Here is a 16,737-nt window from a genome sequence, read left to right as displayed (position 1 = left end):
GTAATGGCTGCTGAAAAATCAGCTTTGCCAATACAGCATAACCATGCTTTTTTGGCCTTTCTTATATACAAAAATAGTGAAAAAGGAGACAGGAATGACAAGGAAAAGAGGAAGGATGAGATATATTTGACAAGAAAACTACTCAGTGCTATTAATATGGTTCATCCAACTAATTATTTTAATTAACATCAAGCATCATGAAATTTTACTGAACTACTGAAATTTTGGTGTGTTGACAACCTTCAGGCAAAGATCTGTGAAATTAATTTGATTTGTTGAAATGTTTACATTTAAAATTAGTAAATAAGTACATTTTAGAAAAAAAAGAATAAAAAAACCCCGATTAACTGACATACCTAAGATATTACACCACTGACATATCTATATATAGACATACCTGCGCATCAATGATCTTCTGTTTGGAGTCAATCGCTGCCTGCATATCAGCATGATCCTTCTTCAGCTCTTCCTCCACAGACATCAACCTGCATCAACACAAAACAAACACACGTTAAGTCCAGCTTTCATACATCCTCCCATTCTGTCTTTGAGCTAGAGCTCGAGGCCATAAATAGCTGCCCCAAAACATCAGTCTTGGAGGAAAGCAGCTCTCAGTAAATTCTGCCTTGAGGAAGGCTAAAAGTCTTCTAAAAGCTCTCGGTCTTCTCAGATTGCCACTAATACACTATCAGCTGAAAGCAAAATGACACTCAGCATCAGAGGCTTGTGGTAGACTCCTGAAAGGCAAAGTGCCCTCTCTGTGTTTGTTCAATGTAAATTCATGTTTTTATCTGACTCAAGGACTATATGAAAAGGTGAACTTGTGTCATTCATTTCCACCAATTTCACCCATTCAGGCCAATTTGTGGACTGTTGTGAACTAGATAGGCATTATTATACTGACATATGATTGTTTTTTTCTTTTCTTTCTGCTTTATTTTATCTCTCATCACCAGCCTCTCTGCCTTCATTCTGATTTAGCCTTTATAATACAAGTATTCCCCACCTGCTTATGATGCCCTTCATCTGCAGATCTTTGTCATCCTGTTGCCGTCTCAATCTCTCCTCGGACTCGTCCAGTCGGGCCTGATACTCCAGCAACATCTTCTGTGCCTGTTCCTCCTGTCCCTTGATCCGGGCCTCGTATTCCTCCAGCCTCTGCACCGACACACGCAGTCGCTCCTGCAGCATACTGATCTCCGCCTGATACTGCAAGAGACAACATGTTTCTTTTCGTCTTTCACCTCATTAAAAAAATTTAAAAAAATTACCTGTGAAATTGTGTATTTGTATTCGATTTGTGGCATCATGTACAGTGTGCCAATTGTACACTACTGATGACTATTGGTAACTTTTTACAGTAAGGTTTAATTTGTTAACATTAGTTAAAAATGCTTTAAGTCTCATAAATTAACAAACATTAACGACATTTATAAATATCTTTTGGTTATTGTTAATTTATGTTTATTCAAAATATATTTACTAATGTTAATTTATAAATCCTGTTAAAAATGCATTAATATATGTAGAATTCAACATTAACCTAGATATAGAATACATGCTGTAAAAGTTATGTTAGTGTAGGAACATGGTAATGTCAAACTTGGAATCAGAGTTACTAGTGTTATATTGTTAACTTGTAAAAATCGCTTGCGGCAACTGAAATTAAGCTGAAATAAAATATAAATATTTGATGAAAATAACTTTTCATTATTAAATGCTAATTTAAAATATTAATCAATACTATAATATAGTAAATAGTAAATAAATAATATAGTTACTGCTAGTTTCATATCAGTCATAGGACACAGGAAATAGAAAGAATGTACAAAGAATTAAAACAGCAAAAAGGAAGCAGAGTATTAGAGTATGTCTCTTTCATCCACATACACGCTTGTAGAAATTGCTTCTAAGAAGTGTGTAATTTCTGCACCACTACTGGCATTAAGTGGAATTACGAACATTCCTACCACCTCTTCCACCCATTCCCAATCTATCACTGCTGAAACAGAGCAATGTTGAAAATATCACGGGGCTCTTCAGGAGGTCAAACTACAGATGGCTTACTTAGAGTCTCTGCTCATTAAACTGTGAGCTTAACATAAAAAAACCTACACATTTCACCCTTAAGTCTGCATGCAAAAACACCCAACTCAGACAGAGCTGAATGTTGGATCGCTGACACTGAGAGAATCCTCCTGTCTGAGTGAAAATAGTGCATGATGATGATTCATTTCCCTTCCAGAGCGTTTACATGAGCCGAAATCTCTGCTGCTATGGTGTGTGGGCGGTCAGTTACCTTTTCAGCTTGTGTGTGCTCATCTCTGCAAAGCTCCGTCTCAGACTCCTGCTCTATATACGGCACATTCATCAACCAGGCAGCGGTGCGGTCCAATGCGCTGGGGTTCACTGGGGATGGGGCCTATGGGACACACACAAACACACGCATACGCATGAATAAACCAAAGATTAAACAAGATACACACTCACACACACAAAGTCATGCCAGGGGCATCGCGTTCTCAACAGGCAACATGATGACATTTAGCATGACATAAGGCTGAATAAAAAGAACATGTATGACACGTGAGTGTATTTTTATATATAACAGCCCGCAAAATTAAGATAGTTTAGTAGCTTAGTTCATGCAAATTGTTTATCATGATATCATACAATTGCCATTATAGTCCTCCACTATACTGCAAAAAAATCATTTTCTTCATCGGCATTTTGTTTTCCAAATAAACATACTTAAAAACATAATGAAAATAAAATACATTTATATCAGAAGTAAATTTAAGATAAGATGTGTTTTCAGGGAACAGATCTTCAATTTAGATCTGAACTACATTTTTTCCAACAAAAACGTTGAAACATCCTTTATTTAGAAAATAAATTAGGTTTATTTTTCACACCCCATTTTCAAATTGTTGCCTCATTTATGTTATATATATCCTTAGAGTCAACATAAAAATGAAAAATCACTATAATTTCTAAGCGCATATTATTGATTTTATTATGAACAATTCATCCATGCATGTGTTAAATTTTTTAATTTGACCATCATTTTAATTCAAATGTCGATTGATAGAACCAAGTCCCTGCTCTACATTTGTTTTTTTTTGTTTGTTTTTGTTTTTAATTTTTCAGTACTCTGTTTCATTCTGATGTACTTCGCAATACAGAAGAAAAGATCTGTCACTATTTCTATTTCATTTCGACTTTAAAACAAAAACAATTTGCCAATGAGGTTAGAAAAACTATAGCTCAAGATGTTAATCTTTCAGCGAACGTATAATGTAACTGATTCTAAAATCAACTACAGTATTCACAGGAAGTCCACAAATGTGACTTTCACAGTCAGAGAAAGAGCCTGGAGGTGCTCTGCGATGTAATAAATGTGGTTTCCATAGACACACTTCCATCAATCACTTCAAGCAATCAATCAAATCCCAAGAGAGAGAACAATGCATTGTGGAAATGGGAAATGCCCTTCTTGTCCACTTCATTGTCAAATCCTTGAGAAAAATGACTGCCAGTGGCAACAGCCAATGTCGGGGGGTTGATGATTGGTAGCAAGCTAAGCCCTCTGATTCTTATTAGAATCAATAACTCAGACTTGCCGCAAGACATATTAAAATTACTAAGTTAAGATAAAGATACATGATAAATGATCCAGACTGCAGAAAGATTTGCCTGAAACAGATTTGCATGAAGCGGAAATTGTGATTGTCTTTTCCGCCCTGTTTTGATGTACACCTGAATTAATTTTTTCCATCAGGAATTCATAGGATTGCTTGCTATTTAGCACGTGAAGTCTAAAAAATGTAATGTGCATGGATAAATTGCTTATAATAAACACTGCCAATATTACATTAAAAAAAGAACGGTCGATTTTGATTTCTTGGTAACTTTAAACATTCCCAAACAAACAAATGTGGAATCATTAGCAAAGTATCTATTATTCAACTCTACAAACTAGGGGTGGGCGATATACCAGTAGACACGATTAACAGGTAGAAATTTGTCAACGAGTTGAGATTTTCTACTATCGTTTCTATCGCGGTTACACGCTCACGTGATGTTGCTGTGCTACGTCGTCACGAAAACATATCCTTTGCACGTGTTTTTAAGCATTGCGGTTTAAAAACAGGTGATTTTAAGCCATTGAAATGCAAACAGCAGCGAAAGAGAACTCATTTCACTATATGTGCTTGCTGCCTGTCTTTGCAAGTGAAAGCAAACAGTTGAGAAAGAAAACACGTGTAACCTTATATTGGATCCGGGCAGCTCTTAAAGTGACAGCAGTCATTCATGTTAATCAAACAACAAAAGAGAGAAAATCTCTCACTGCTCTTGACAAAATCGCTTTTGTAACTTGAATTATGACAAGAATGCTATGATATTGCTATGGTATCAAAAACTGTGATATCATGACCTTATTTAAAGCAAAAATAACTATATTGTGAAATATATCGTTATCGTGAAATAAAATTACTCGTATCGTGATAACATGTTGGTCATATCGCCCATCCCTACTACAAACATATACACACCTGTTTATGTGGTGGGCGATGCTTCGTTTCTGGACTGTCCCCCTTAGAGGAGGAGCTCTGCTGTCGAAGCCGTGCACCATTTCCAGGCCAGTCGGGTGATGATGACATCACAGTGTTATTAGGAGGCCGTGGGTAGGGGGTGGAGTTCAATAGGTTGGGTGGAGTTCGTCCTCTGGGCGCAGTCTGTGTGGGTGGTGGTGGCTGGTCAATCCGCCGTTGAGGACCAGCGCTGCTCTGTCGTGGAACCGTAGGCTGGTTTCCATGCTGCGCATCAGTTAGCGATAGCTGTCGTCTCGAGAAATCTCCCGAACGCCTTGCAAACTCCTCCCCCACCAAAGCCCCCTGGGTAAGGAACGTGTGTTTGGTTCCTCCAAGACCCTCCTCGTTGTTGCTATGGGAACTGACGGAGCTGTGACACTCCGACCCAGAATCCCCACTCGCATTCGCTCTAGCTGACACGGGCAAACCTGCTGCCATCTGGTACACTGGATTCTGAAAGGATAGCGGGGCCAAAAGCTGTGTAGGCCTGCCTGGGGCCCCTTCTGCTCCTGGGGTAGTGGGAGTCTGTCCTGGCCTGTGAAGAGTAGGGCCTCCAGCAACATTGCCTTGGGGAGTCCGTGTATTCCAGGGAATCATGGCACCCTCACCTAAACCTTCTGAAGTGATCCCTACCGGGATGGCGATAGGTTCTAACGCCCTGGCCGCTTCCTGCAGGTCTACCATGGACAGGCTCTTGCCACCATTGGCCAGGCCCAGCTCGGGTTCGTTGGCCTCGGAGTAGCTAGAGCTGCGGGCAGGGGAGCCCTGGAGGCCAGAAGAGCGTGTAACGAAGAAGATGTCTTTGTTTTCAGGGGTGGGGGAAGGAAGGCGAGTGAAGTCCATTGGGCTAGTAAAACGAAGAGATAGGGACAAAGACCAGAAAGAGAAAAGTGTAAATCATTAAAGCACAGTATCGGAGAACAGTACACAAATAGCTCTGTTCAAAATCTTGCTCTTTAATTTTTTTATAAAAAAAAAAAAAAGCATTTTAAATACATTTAACCCTTAAATGCATCGATGTTTCACCAATCATTATTACATATTTGGGTCTTTAGCGACCCGGACCTACATATCCAACACAGATGGATCTCTAACTGCTGCAATAGCATAAAACTCTCATGATATTTTAATATCAATTACAAAAGAATAAAATAAAGCATATTTCGTTACCTTTTGAAACTTAGAAAGGTTCAATATGAGCATACGAGTTATCGTCAGAGCACATTTTCCCAGTATATTCAGCATCTGGCTCATATTCGTGATCTTAACCATATTCTTAAAACTATAATTTTCAATGACTTCAAAATCAATATTTTGCCATTCAAACTAGTTCAATATTCTTTTGTTTTATGCCCGTGGTAATTATGAGTGAAACATCACGTCATCATTGTCTATCAAACAGTACCACCTTGAGGAATAAAGGTGAATTTAACTCACTGAATCATCATATTTGTAATTACTGTTGCGCAGGAAAAATATACTTACACAACTCGGGTCGCTAGCGACATTATTTTATATTTTATTATTTTTTCTTTTTGTATTGCTTATAATGAATAGATTGAGGAATTCTAAGAAAGTTGATGTTTAAAAAATGAAGGAGGGAGAGGGTAGTGAATGATGTCCCGGGTTGCTAAAGACCCAATATATGCATTTAAGGGTTAAAATACTATTATCCAAGGTGCAACCTTGTTTAGATTTTCTTTTTGCTAATGTTGGAAGTTCCTGGTAGGAGGACATCATTTATGAACCATGACCTGCCAAACTGACTAGTTAGTTGATTTGTGGTAACAAACCCTGGTTATCATGTTGCTAAGATAACACCTTTTTTACTCTAACAAGCACAAAATAGCCAGCACACACAAATAAAAATGACTATATTTAAGTATTGTTGACTAACATTATTTTGTACATTTTGTGAGCTTAGTCTGTCGATTTTATACTGAGCCTATAGCAACACATTCTGAGATTTCCGCATCCACAAAGGATGCCATGCGATGCCGTCCAAGATGTTATCTTAGGAGTCAGCATAATTTTGCTGCTGACCTTTTGGAACAGCATCGGGAATACACCTGATGTCTTAAAATGCTGCCTACCTACTGTAGGCAGCTCACTAGGATTTGAAACAGAGCTATAATCTATAAACGTGGTAACACTTTAGTACAGGGACCGATTCTCACTATTAACTAGTTGCTTATTAGCATGCCTATTACTAACATATTGGCTGTTTATTAAACATTTATTCTACATGACCATATTCTACATCCCTAATCCTACCCAATACCTAAACTTAACAACTACCTTACTAACTATTAATAAGCAGCAAATAAGGAGATTATTGAGGCAAAAGTCATAGTTAATGGATTGTTAATAGCGAGAATTGTACCTTAAAATAAAGTGTGACCAAACATGCCAGATTCTCATAATACACGAGTTAGTGTTTGAGAAACAAAACTTTCATAACCCACAAGTCTTTCTCAAACACGCATAAATGCCATGCTAGACAGTTCCAGACAGGTATAAAGCATCAGAGAGAATGCAAAGTTATTATGCGTCTTTTTCCGTCTTTACTTCTACCCAGACATTGTCTGGATATCTGGAAAACAATGCTAATTTATTTCATCATAATCTCCGTCCAGACACCAACCAACAAGCTTCACTCGATTCTTTCTCCTTGCAGCCTCCATCTCTTTTGATCCCCCAGTATATTTATTTCCCCTTCCCTCAATGTGTGTGTGTGTGTGTGTGTGTGTGTGTGTGTGTGTGAGAACTACAATTACAGGCCTCTCATTCTCTCTGGCTCTCATAAATGTCGGTAGGGAATTAGCAGCGAGCTAGACAGATAAAGATGAGCCACTCTCTTTAAAAGAGCAGTCTGCTGGATAAAGTAAGGGCACAGTCTTAAGAACAGAAACGGGGACAGTCTTTTGGCTGAAAGTGACAGATAACGATGAATATACGTAAGCAATATAGCTGTACTTCACAACTACTACTACTGTCACTGCCTGAAATAACAATGAGCTTGAAGCTGATTTGTCAGAATGCCTATTCATCATGAAATCTACAGCATGCTTTTTGCACAGCCGTGTACAATTATGGACATACTTGATTCTGATTGGTTACATTTTAACACATTTGATGTGGTGGATCTGATTCGTGGCTCACCCTGGTAGGTCACTGTCGATGGCCATCTTTTGTAATCCACTGGAGATGCTGCATCCAGGGGCTGGAGGGGATGGCACACGATCAGGAAGAACACTCATTTGTACGTTTGATGGGTTTGTTAACGCTCCATGTACGTCCCTCAGTATTCTAGGTAATGGGCCAAGCTTGGAGGTAGCACTCTGAGGACATCAATGAAAGATTTCATTGAAAATTAACACATACCCCAAAGATCTCTTATATTTGTGCAGGACTCCCTAATAGCCCCCTGAGAACAGAGGTAGAAGACAACAGAACATCAATGACTGTGTGGAAATGACATCCTTAGGTGAACTGGGAGAGCATGGCTCTAGCAATGGGTCACAGGGTTGATTCCCTAGGAACACGGTTACTGATAAACTGTAAGCTGTTTTGAATTAAAAATAAATAAATAAATCCAATTACCTCCTAAAACGCTACAGTATATTAGTGATATACCGATATACCCACCAGGCAGATTAATCCACCAATATTTAGCCATAACTCACAGCTGTGTCTGCCGACTGATTTATAAAAGCCTGAACTGCAAACGTCCTGTTTTATGTATTTTCAAGAGTGAATTTTAAGTAATAGTTGTGAAAAATGAAACTTAATTAATGACATATTTTTTTACACCTCAAATATGCACTGTTGTTAAAACTTCAAAACTGGGATCAGTAATATTTAATTAATACATGCATTCAATTTATCAAATATGAAAGCAGACTTCTATGTCTATTTCAAATAAATGCCACTCTTTTGAACTTTCTATTAAACCAAAGAATGCTTTTTTTTTTGTGTGACACTGAAGATTAGAGAAATTCAGTGGTGCCATCACAGGAATAAATTACATTTTAAAATATTTAAAATAAAAAATAGTTACTTTAAATTGTAAAAAATAACCCACAAGATAACTGTTTTATTGTATTTTTGATCAAATAAATGCAGCCTTGGGGAGCATAAGAGACTTCCTTCAAAAACTCTCTGATCTTTTCCAAAAGCATTTAATAATTGAACAGGCAAGACCTAGATAAGTTCAAATTTGACTTGTTTACATTTTTTATAATTGGCTGATTCTGTGACATTCTGGTTGGCTGAATCTCTCTGGCTTTAAAAGAATTATGTTTCATAATCACAACATGTTAATGGATGTATGGCTACAAATTATTAGTGAAATATCAATTAAAAGTTCTTATAACTGTGTCTGACCACTATATGACCACTATCAGTTTGTGGCAGCCTTAGGGACTAATGGACTTCCCATAGAACTCAAACACTGAGAGGACATGAGCTTTCAGAGCATGTCCACCTAATGTGATCTAAATAATTCAACAAAGTGCTGCTATGAGTATATTCCAGATTCACAAATTTAATTAGCAATCAATGCTTGTATAGTTGCAGGCAGTGTCTGTGGTGTACCGGCATACAGGCACAGGCTGCAGATAAATGCATCTCTGCTTAAACAATTTTGCATGACTGGAAGTTTTCTCTTAGTGTGGAAAATCTGGGCAAATACAACAGCTAGGCTATATTTAGCATTCGAGGAAGAGGAGGATTAGAAGATAATTTCTTCCAAAAATATGTATAAAATAAGATATAAAGAAACAAACACATGGGGAACATATCTTATACGGTCTGAACATTAAAAGCAACAAAATTAAGGATTTTAAAGTCTGACTGTTACAGCCTGAAGGCAATTGCTTACATCAGTCCACCTACTCAAAGAACACAGAAAACTGGAGCACAACTTTAGAACCTTCTGTGGCATCAAAGTGATGAACTGCCTTGTCACAATGCTATCCTGAATTCACCTGCAGCAAACACTGCACTGAAGACATGGCGAAATCTGAATGTCTGACCATCAGTGAATAAATGATCATGCCAAAAGTTTATTTTCAATCAGTATTTTAACCTGTTTTTCTGAAAAAAATCTAATAATTATTAATAGTATACATATTTTTATTACATATATTGTATATATATGTATGTATATGTGTATATATATATATATATATATATATAGAGAGAGAGAGAGAGAGAGAGAAAGTTAGATATAGATACACTGTATGCTTAAAATTATAGTTTTTTTTTGTTTCCAATGCAAAAACAAAATTGTAGAATATATTCTGTTTTTTTTCTCCTTCCAAAATATTGATTAGAAAACAATTTTTGCAGTATGTATGCATGTATGAACAGCACAATGCATTCCTTCTGAAAATCTTTACACTACAAATACAATCAAATGGAACCAACTGCAGAGTCAAGAGACTAACCTGGTCCATTTGCGACACCACCTCAGCTAGAAGGGAGTGCAAGGTGGAGAGCTCACGGCCCAGGTCAATATAGCCCTCGAAGCCTGCAGTATTTGAGATGGTCTCTGGGTTAGAGATCTCCAGTAGGAAGCGCTGCATGTTGGTCCACTCCTGCTCCAAGAACTGATTCATGAAGGACATGTACTCCTCCTTATTGCCAAACCTGACAAAAAAGCAAGAATAAGAACGACTCGTTGATGCGTTTAATAACTCAATTAACCATGCTAATGATTCTATAATCATAATTATATCTATAAGCTTCATTTCATTCTTATTAATAGTATTTGTGCTCATAACAACATGACAAGCTATCAAACTGAGGCATTTCGAAACTCATTCGTCAGCTCCATTGTGAAACATTAAAGCACTCTCTCCCTGCTCAAACACACACACTCACACCAGAGTAAATGAAATCCTTACTTGGTGAAGTTTGCGAGGTTCTGTGTAACCTTGGCGATAAGAGTCAGTGTGCGTGCAGTGCGGTCGTCTGGGTACTCCTGGGTCAAGTTGAAGAGAGAAGGCGACATGATTGCCGGACACAGAAAACGCAAAAACAACGAGGCGCTGATAAGACGCTCGCTGATATCTGGTCGCCCTCGATTACCACATTCCTGTCTCCATGACGCAAACACCTCCTTAAGTTCCCGTGGAAACACACTGTTGAGGAGTGGAGAGTTGAACACAGAATTTAGATGGGGAAAAAAACCCCTGACAAAACTGCAAACAGTTATTCCTACTAGTAAGTAGTTTCACAAAATTCACAAACTACTTATTATCCTTTTGCAAACAACTGAGGGGGGGGGGAAACTTTCAAATATCCTTTAGTGTTAGATCTCAGTGATTAAACTTTTATTTCACTTCTAAAACTGAAAATTTCGCTGTGTTGTGGTTTGTTTCCATTGTGTTGTGCTAATTTCGCTGTTTTATGACTTGTTTCCATTGTGTTGCGGCTTATTTCCATTGTGTGGTGCTAATTTCACTGTGTTGTGGCTTGTTTCTGTTGTGTTGTGGCTTGTTTCCGTTTGTGATATGCTAATTTCGTTGAGCTACGACTTGTTTCCATTGTGTTATGACTTGTTTCCATTGTGTTGCGTCTTGTTTCCATTGTGTTGTGCTAATTTTGTTGTGTTGTGGCTTGTTTCCGTTGCCTTGTGCTAATTTTGCTGTTTTATGACTTTTTTTCTATTGTGTTGCGGCTTATTTCCATTGTGTGGTGCTAATTCCCCTGTGTTGTGGCTTGTTTCTGTTGTGTTGCGACTTGTTTCCGTTGTGTTGCAGATAGTTTCTGTTGTGTTGTGGCTTGTTTCCGTTTGTGTTGCGTTAATTTCGTTGTGCTACGACTTGTTTCCATTGTGTTGTGGCTTGTTTCCGTTGTGTTGTGCTAATTCCGTTGTGTTGCGGCTTGTTTCCATTTTGTTGTGCTAATTTCATTGTGTTTTGGCTTGTTTCCATTGTGTTGTGCTAATTCCGTTATGTTGCGACTTGTTTCCATTGTGTTGTGCTAATTTCATTGTGTTGTGGCTTGTTTCCGTTGTGTTGTGCTAATTTCATTGTGTTGCGGCTTGTTTCCATTGTGTTTTGGCTTGTTTCCGTTGTGCTGTGCTAATTTTGTTGTGTTGCGGAGATTCCATTGTGTTGTGGAGATTTTGTTGTGTTGTGCATTATTGGGTCACCGTAGAAATGTAATATATAACACTCACAAACAAATCACTCTGATCATCAGTCTGTGTATAATACTAATATTATTATTATTAGTAGTAGTAGTAGTAGTAGTAGTAGTAGTAGTAGTAGTAGTATAGCTTAACTCCCCTGCTTCATTTTATACCTCTATACTCATATTATATATTGTCTATTTAGTTTTATTTTAAGAGAAACACCTGAGACAACGTTGATAACTGAAATAAGCAGCTATGAAACATCTGAGCAATAAAATGCACCACTGGTTCACATCAACAGACAGCTGTGAAGGGCACACTGTAGTTACCGGTAAGACTCAATAATCTTGCAGAAAGCCAGCTCACAGCACATCCTGAGGTTGCTCTTATGTTCAGCTAGATCGCTAGATGAACATTTGGATGGGTCCACCTCACAGTTCTCATCAGACTCATACAGAGCCTTTATAAACTCACCTACAGTGGAAGAAAGAGAAAATACATTAAAGACCCTGGAGTTTTTAAATTCATCCTGTGTAAAGTCTAGTTGTTTCAACATAAATAGCATTTTTCAAGGAATGGTGTCATCTATCGATTAATCTTGACATTATTCTGTATTTGGCACAAGAACGCTTGCATTCCTAAATGTCAGCAAGGCAACCTGCCATACAACCCCCCGCCATCTTTCATTCAAACAAACTTTCTCACAAATATTAGCAAGAATGAAAATCGGCACCCCAGAGCTCATCCCCATTCTAATTCCATTCTACTATGAGGCAACCAATGAAAGTTCTTTAGTTATCTGACTCGGAACTAATGAGAGAAGCTGTCCTGGGAATATACAACAAACTTTTTGTTGATCCCAAACAAACAGCACAGCCAGATCCCTCTCCACAGAGACTCAGAACAGGTACTGGTCGATTTTTCCCCCTCAGGTCTATTGCGCAAGAAAGCATCAGGGAAAAATATAACTAGTGTAGCATAAATCATGTGGACGTCCAACTGATCTAGAATGGAAGTGGACTCCTCGTTCTTCATCTTCCTGTTAGAGACTAAAGAGACACTCAGTGGCCACATTATTATATGGCTTCAGATCAATAGAAAAAATACACTGCTGTTCAATAAGATTTTGCAATGTTTTTGAAAGAAGTCTCTTATGCTCAGCAAGGCTGCATTTATTTAACCAGTTATACTGTATACTGTCGAAAAGTTTTTCCCCCTGCTGTACCGAAACTATACCGAACCGTGATGTCAAAACCGAGGTACGTGTCGAACCGTCATGTTTGTGTGCCATTACACCCCAAATACAATGTAAAACAAAAGAAGTTTGAAAACTCATTCAAGGCTACAAATACAAAACGAATCGCTCAAATAACCAGTATGTTGGGCTGCAGTAGTGTCAAAAGTCCACACACAAACTCTTAGCGATTAGTATGATTACCGAAGTACTCATCAAGAAAACACGGGACTTAACTTGCATTCACAGCATTTTTCATCAATCAAAATAATAACCATAACACCAAAAGATCCTTATTTTTAATTTCATGATTGGTTAAGCCATCGTTTTTAGTGGTAACCCGTGATCCAATCTGAAAATGAGATTTGTTTTTAAGTCAAACAACTGAACAATAATACACTGAAAAAAAAAACCGTAAGTTTTTTCCCAAGTACTCTATCTGTTGCTTTCGAGTAGATGTAGTATTAACTAGAGTAAATGAAATGACCAGGTTCGTCTCTCGTGCATATATGCTGTTTATGTAACCATGTGGTGAAATCCACTCTCTTTACTGTTGCTCTCTTGCTATGATGTCTGAGGGACATTTAATAATTTAGCAGCACTTCACAAGTCACATTTATCTAAGAAAAACAACTATACATTATTCAGCACCAACAAATGGCTTCCTAAAGCAAATCTAATGAGAGATTCACTCTCTTTGGTGTACTCATTCACATTCACATCTACACTCATTAGATTCCCCAAAGTCGATATTTATATACGGTGTGAAATTTGCAGCATGTATTTTGGTTCTGCAGATAAATTGCTAGTCCAGCGATTTACACATTTTATTCCTAAAATACAGTGGTATTAATAAACACAAGCCTTATCAGGCCTTACAGAGTAAGCCAACAGTGAATGTGGTGGCCGGATATGTGTGTGCATGTTTGTTTGTGTGTGTTTTCACAGCTGTTTAATCTCATCTAAAATGAATACAGGCAACTTAGCACAAAATAACATTTGGAAATATTTCTAATGTTTGTGAAGGACAGAAAGTTTGCTCTGATAAAGTGTCTCCTATTTCAAGTCTGCAGACTGAACACCAGTACATAATATTCTGTTACACCAAATACACCAAATAATGATCTTTAAAAAAGCATCATATGACCCCTTTAAAATAATTATTTTGACGGTCCTGTCACTTGGCAACTTGGACATAACAAATAGTAGTACAGACATTTTCAGAAAATAAAGTTGTTGTTTTTTTGCACACACACACAAAGATCTTACCCAGTGCATCTTGCAGATACTTCTGTCCGACCAGTTTGAGGTACTCCTCGATAGCTTTAGTGCCCAGCGTGTTCTCTCTGAAGATCAGGTGCTCATTCTCCCCGCATCGATCCACCTCCAACATCATCAGATCTGTCAGGAAGTCCTATAACAAAAACACACAATCCAAAAAAAAAAACATTTTGATATGTGAGCAATATTAGTTTAAAAAACGAAAGAGAGCAGAGTAGATGGAGCGATTGTATGGAGGGTCTGTCATTGTAATCGAAGTGCTTGTGCTGCTGATGACTGTCAGGACATGAAAGAAAAGAAAGAGACAAGGAAAGAGAGATGCTAGTGCTGAAGTGAAAGCTGCTCCGATCAAAGCGATCTGGCAGGGAGCCTATCAAAACCAGCAAATGGGAGTTAGACAGAAAAATCAGTCTACTCGCTGTTGACGTGCGCACACACACACAGTCCAGAGTTCAGCCCAGTGTCCCAAATACAATTCAGAGTGTCTTTGTGTGTGTGTGTGTCTCAATCTCTATTTACAGCGGTGAGTCATGATTACATGAGCAGCAAAACTATTTTCTTTTCAACAGTAATAATGAGAAGAAAGGATTCTTGAGAACCAAATCTGCATATTAGAATGGTTTCTGAAGGATCATGTGACACTGAAGACTGGAATAATGGCTGATGAAAAATCAGATTTATCATCATTGGAATAAATGTATTTAAAAATATATTAAAGTAGAAAATAGTTATTTTCATTCACTTTTAATGATTAATAATAATATTACCGCTTTTACTGTATTTTTTATCAAATAAATGCAGCCTTGGTAAGCAGCCTTTTTTTCTTTTCTTTTTTTTTGATGACCTTCCATTCATAGTAAATGTGGATATTTATTTGGCCACCAATGTTTAGAATTTCAGCACTGGGTATTATTTTATGACATCGCTGAAAAGAGAGAATGTTTCAGCTTAGAGGAATCCAAAAAACGTGTTGACTCCAGATAATAAGGTATTATGTAAGTCAAAACAAAAGCATTTGTTTGGGATACAGGAGAAAAGGAGTGTGGGTAGTGTGGCTGTAGACCTCAGAGCTTAAAAATCCTTCATGAGCGCCGATGCCATGGTAACTGGTATATTTACTGGAATATTTACAGGTTTTCCATGATTGTGGTAACCCTTATTTTAAAGTAGTGGCTCTACCATCATGCTTGTCCACCTGTCCTCATCTTCAAACAACTTTTACCTTATTTTACAATCATAAGTTTATCTATAAAAAGTTTATTTTAAAAAAGTTTATATTTATTTATTTTTTAAATGAGGTGCCATTTTACAGATTATGCATATAGAATGCTGCAATTGACAGCTAAATAATCTCACTCTCCAAAAAAAATGTATAAATAAAAATTAAAATAAAATAATAAAAATAATAGGGTAAGAAATATTTATGCCTTAATTTTCACCAATGACAGGTGTTGCCAAAAAATTAATTTTGGATGCTGCATACAAACAAACCTCAGTATTCAAGCATTTCCACATTTTAATAATTACAGGTATAATAACTGTCAAGTTGTAAAAGGTATGATCAGCAGAGTGAGGGAAAAAAACTCTCAGAACCATTAAAATAAGAGACTAGTCACACATAAGCCTTGAGATTCTCCCCTTACACGCACACACAGTAGTGGGAACTATTAAGAAAAGGCCAAGAATATTGTCCATTACGGTCAGAGTTAATTAGCTAGACTATAGCTCACCCTTAATCAGAACGAGATGAGAGAGAAACACAGGAAACGATAGAGACGAGAGAGAGCGAGAAGATATTAAGCACAGTAAGACACAAATATAAATCTAAAATGGAAAGGAAAGCAGAAAAATAAAAATAAAACGGGTGCGTAAAAATAGCGGGTGCACAGGAAAGCAAAGCCATTGCACAGGGGAACAGAGGAAAACAGAAAGATACGTACTGTAGCACACAGAAAAAAATGATAAAGCGAGGATGGAGGGATTAAAAAGAAGAGATAAAATCCCTCAGGTCTCACTGCATTCCCTGGAAGCAAAAACTCATAAAGAAGGAAGCATCTGACCGAGACAGCAGTTTGTGTGCTCAGCTGAGGGACAGAGAAAGAGACTTGCCTACTACACTGTCTGGACCAAACGTCCCCACAAGGATAGTAAAACCTGAAATCACCTACATTGTGTGAAGCAGCCAATGGCCCCCAGTTGGAAAACTTAAGCTTAATAAACATACTGTATTAAATAATGTTTTAATTAAAACGTAAAAATGCAGAAGGTTTTGTGTCAGGGTTAAGTTCAGGGTTAGAAAATATCATAAGCTCTGAATAAAGACTGAAATAGATAGATAGATAGATAGATAGATAGATAGATAGATAGATATGTATATGTATGTATATGTTTGTGTATGTGTGTCAGCACAGCTGAATGAGACTTGCTATCAAAGGCCCTTAAATAAAACTTAAGGTTACTAAGACTATAGCACACACACACAC

General features: G+C 37.6%; 1 protein-coding gene across 2 annotated transcripts in view; it reads right to left on the bottom strand.

Moving 5' to 3' along the window:
• LOC107700936 (disabled homolog 2-interacting protein-like) overlaps positions 1–16,737 on the bottom strand; it is a 91,638-nt gene that overhangs the window by 4,480 nt on the left and 70,421 nt on the right. For both annotated transcript variants that reach the window (XM_016502810.1, XM_016502809.1), the window contains 9 exons: positions 14,243–14,387; positions 12,069–12,213; positions 10,505–10,741; positions 10,046–10,247; positions 7,758–7,936; positions 4,557–5,442; positions 2,300–2,422; positions 1,007–1,209; positions 398–485 (listed from right to left, as the gene is read on the bottom strand). In XM_016502810.1, coding sequence (XP_016358296.1) covers positions 398–485; positions 1,007–1,209; positions 2,300–2,422; positions 4,557–5,442; positions 7,758–7,936; positions 10,046–10,247; positions 10,505–10,741; positions 12,069–12,213; positions 14,243–14,387 — 2,208 coding nt within the window. The remainder of the gene's footprint in view (positions 1–397; positions 486–1,006; positions 1,210–2,299; positions 2,423–4,556; positions 5,443–7,757; positions 7,937–10,045; positions 10,248–10,504; positions 10,742–12,068; positions 12,214–14,242; positions 14,388–16,737) is intronic.

The sequence above is a fragment of the Sinocyclocheilus anshuiensis genome, unplaced genomic scaffold (genome assembly GCF_001515605.1).
Source record: "Sinocyclocheilus anshuiensis isolate Anshui unplaced genomic scaffold, SAMN03320099.WGS_v1.1 scaffold438, whole genome shotgun sequence".
In the NCBI taxonomy this organism is placed as follows: domain Eukaryota; kingdom Metazoa; phylum Chordata; class Actinopteri; order Cypriniformes; family Cyprinidae; genus Sinocyclocheilus; species Sinocyclocheilus anshuiensis.
This window is presented reverse-complemented; position numbering and strand designations above follow the sequence as displayed.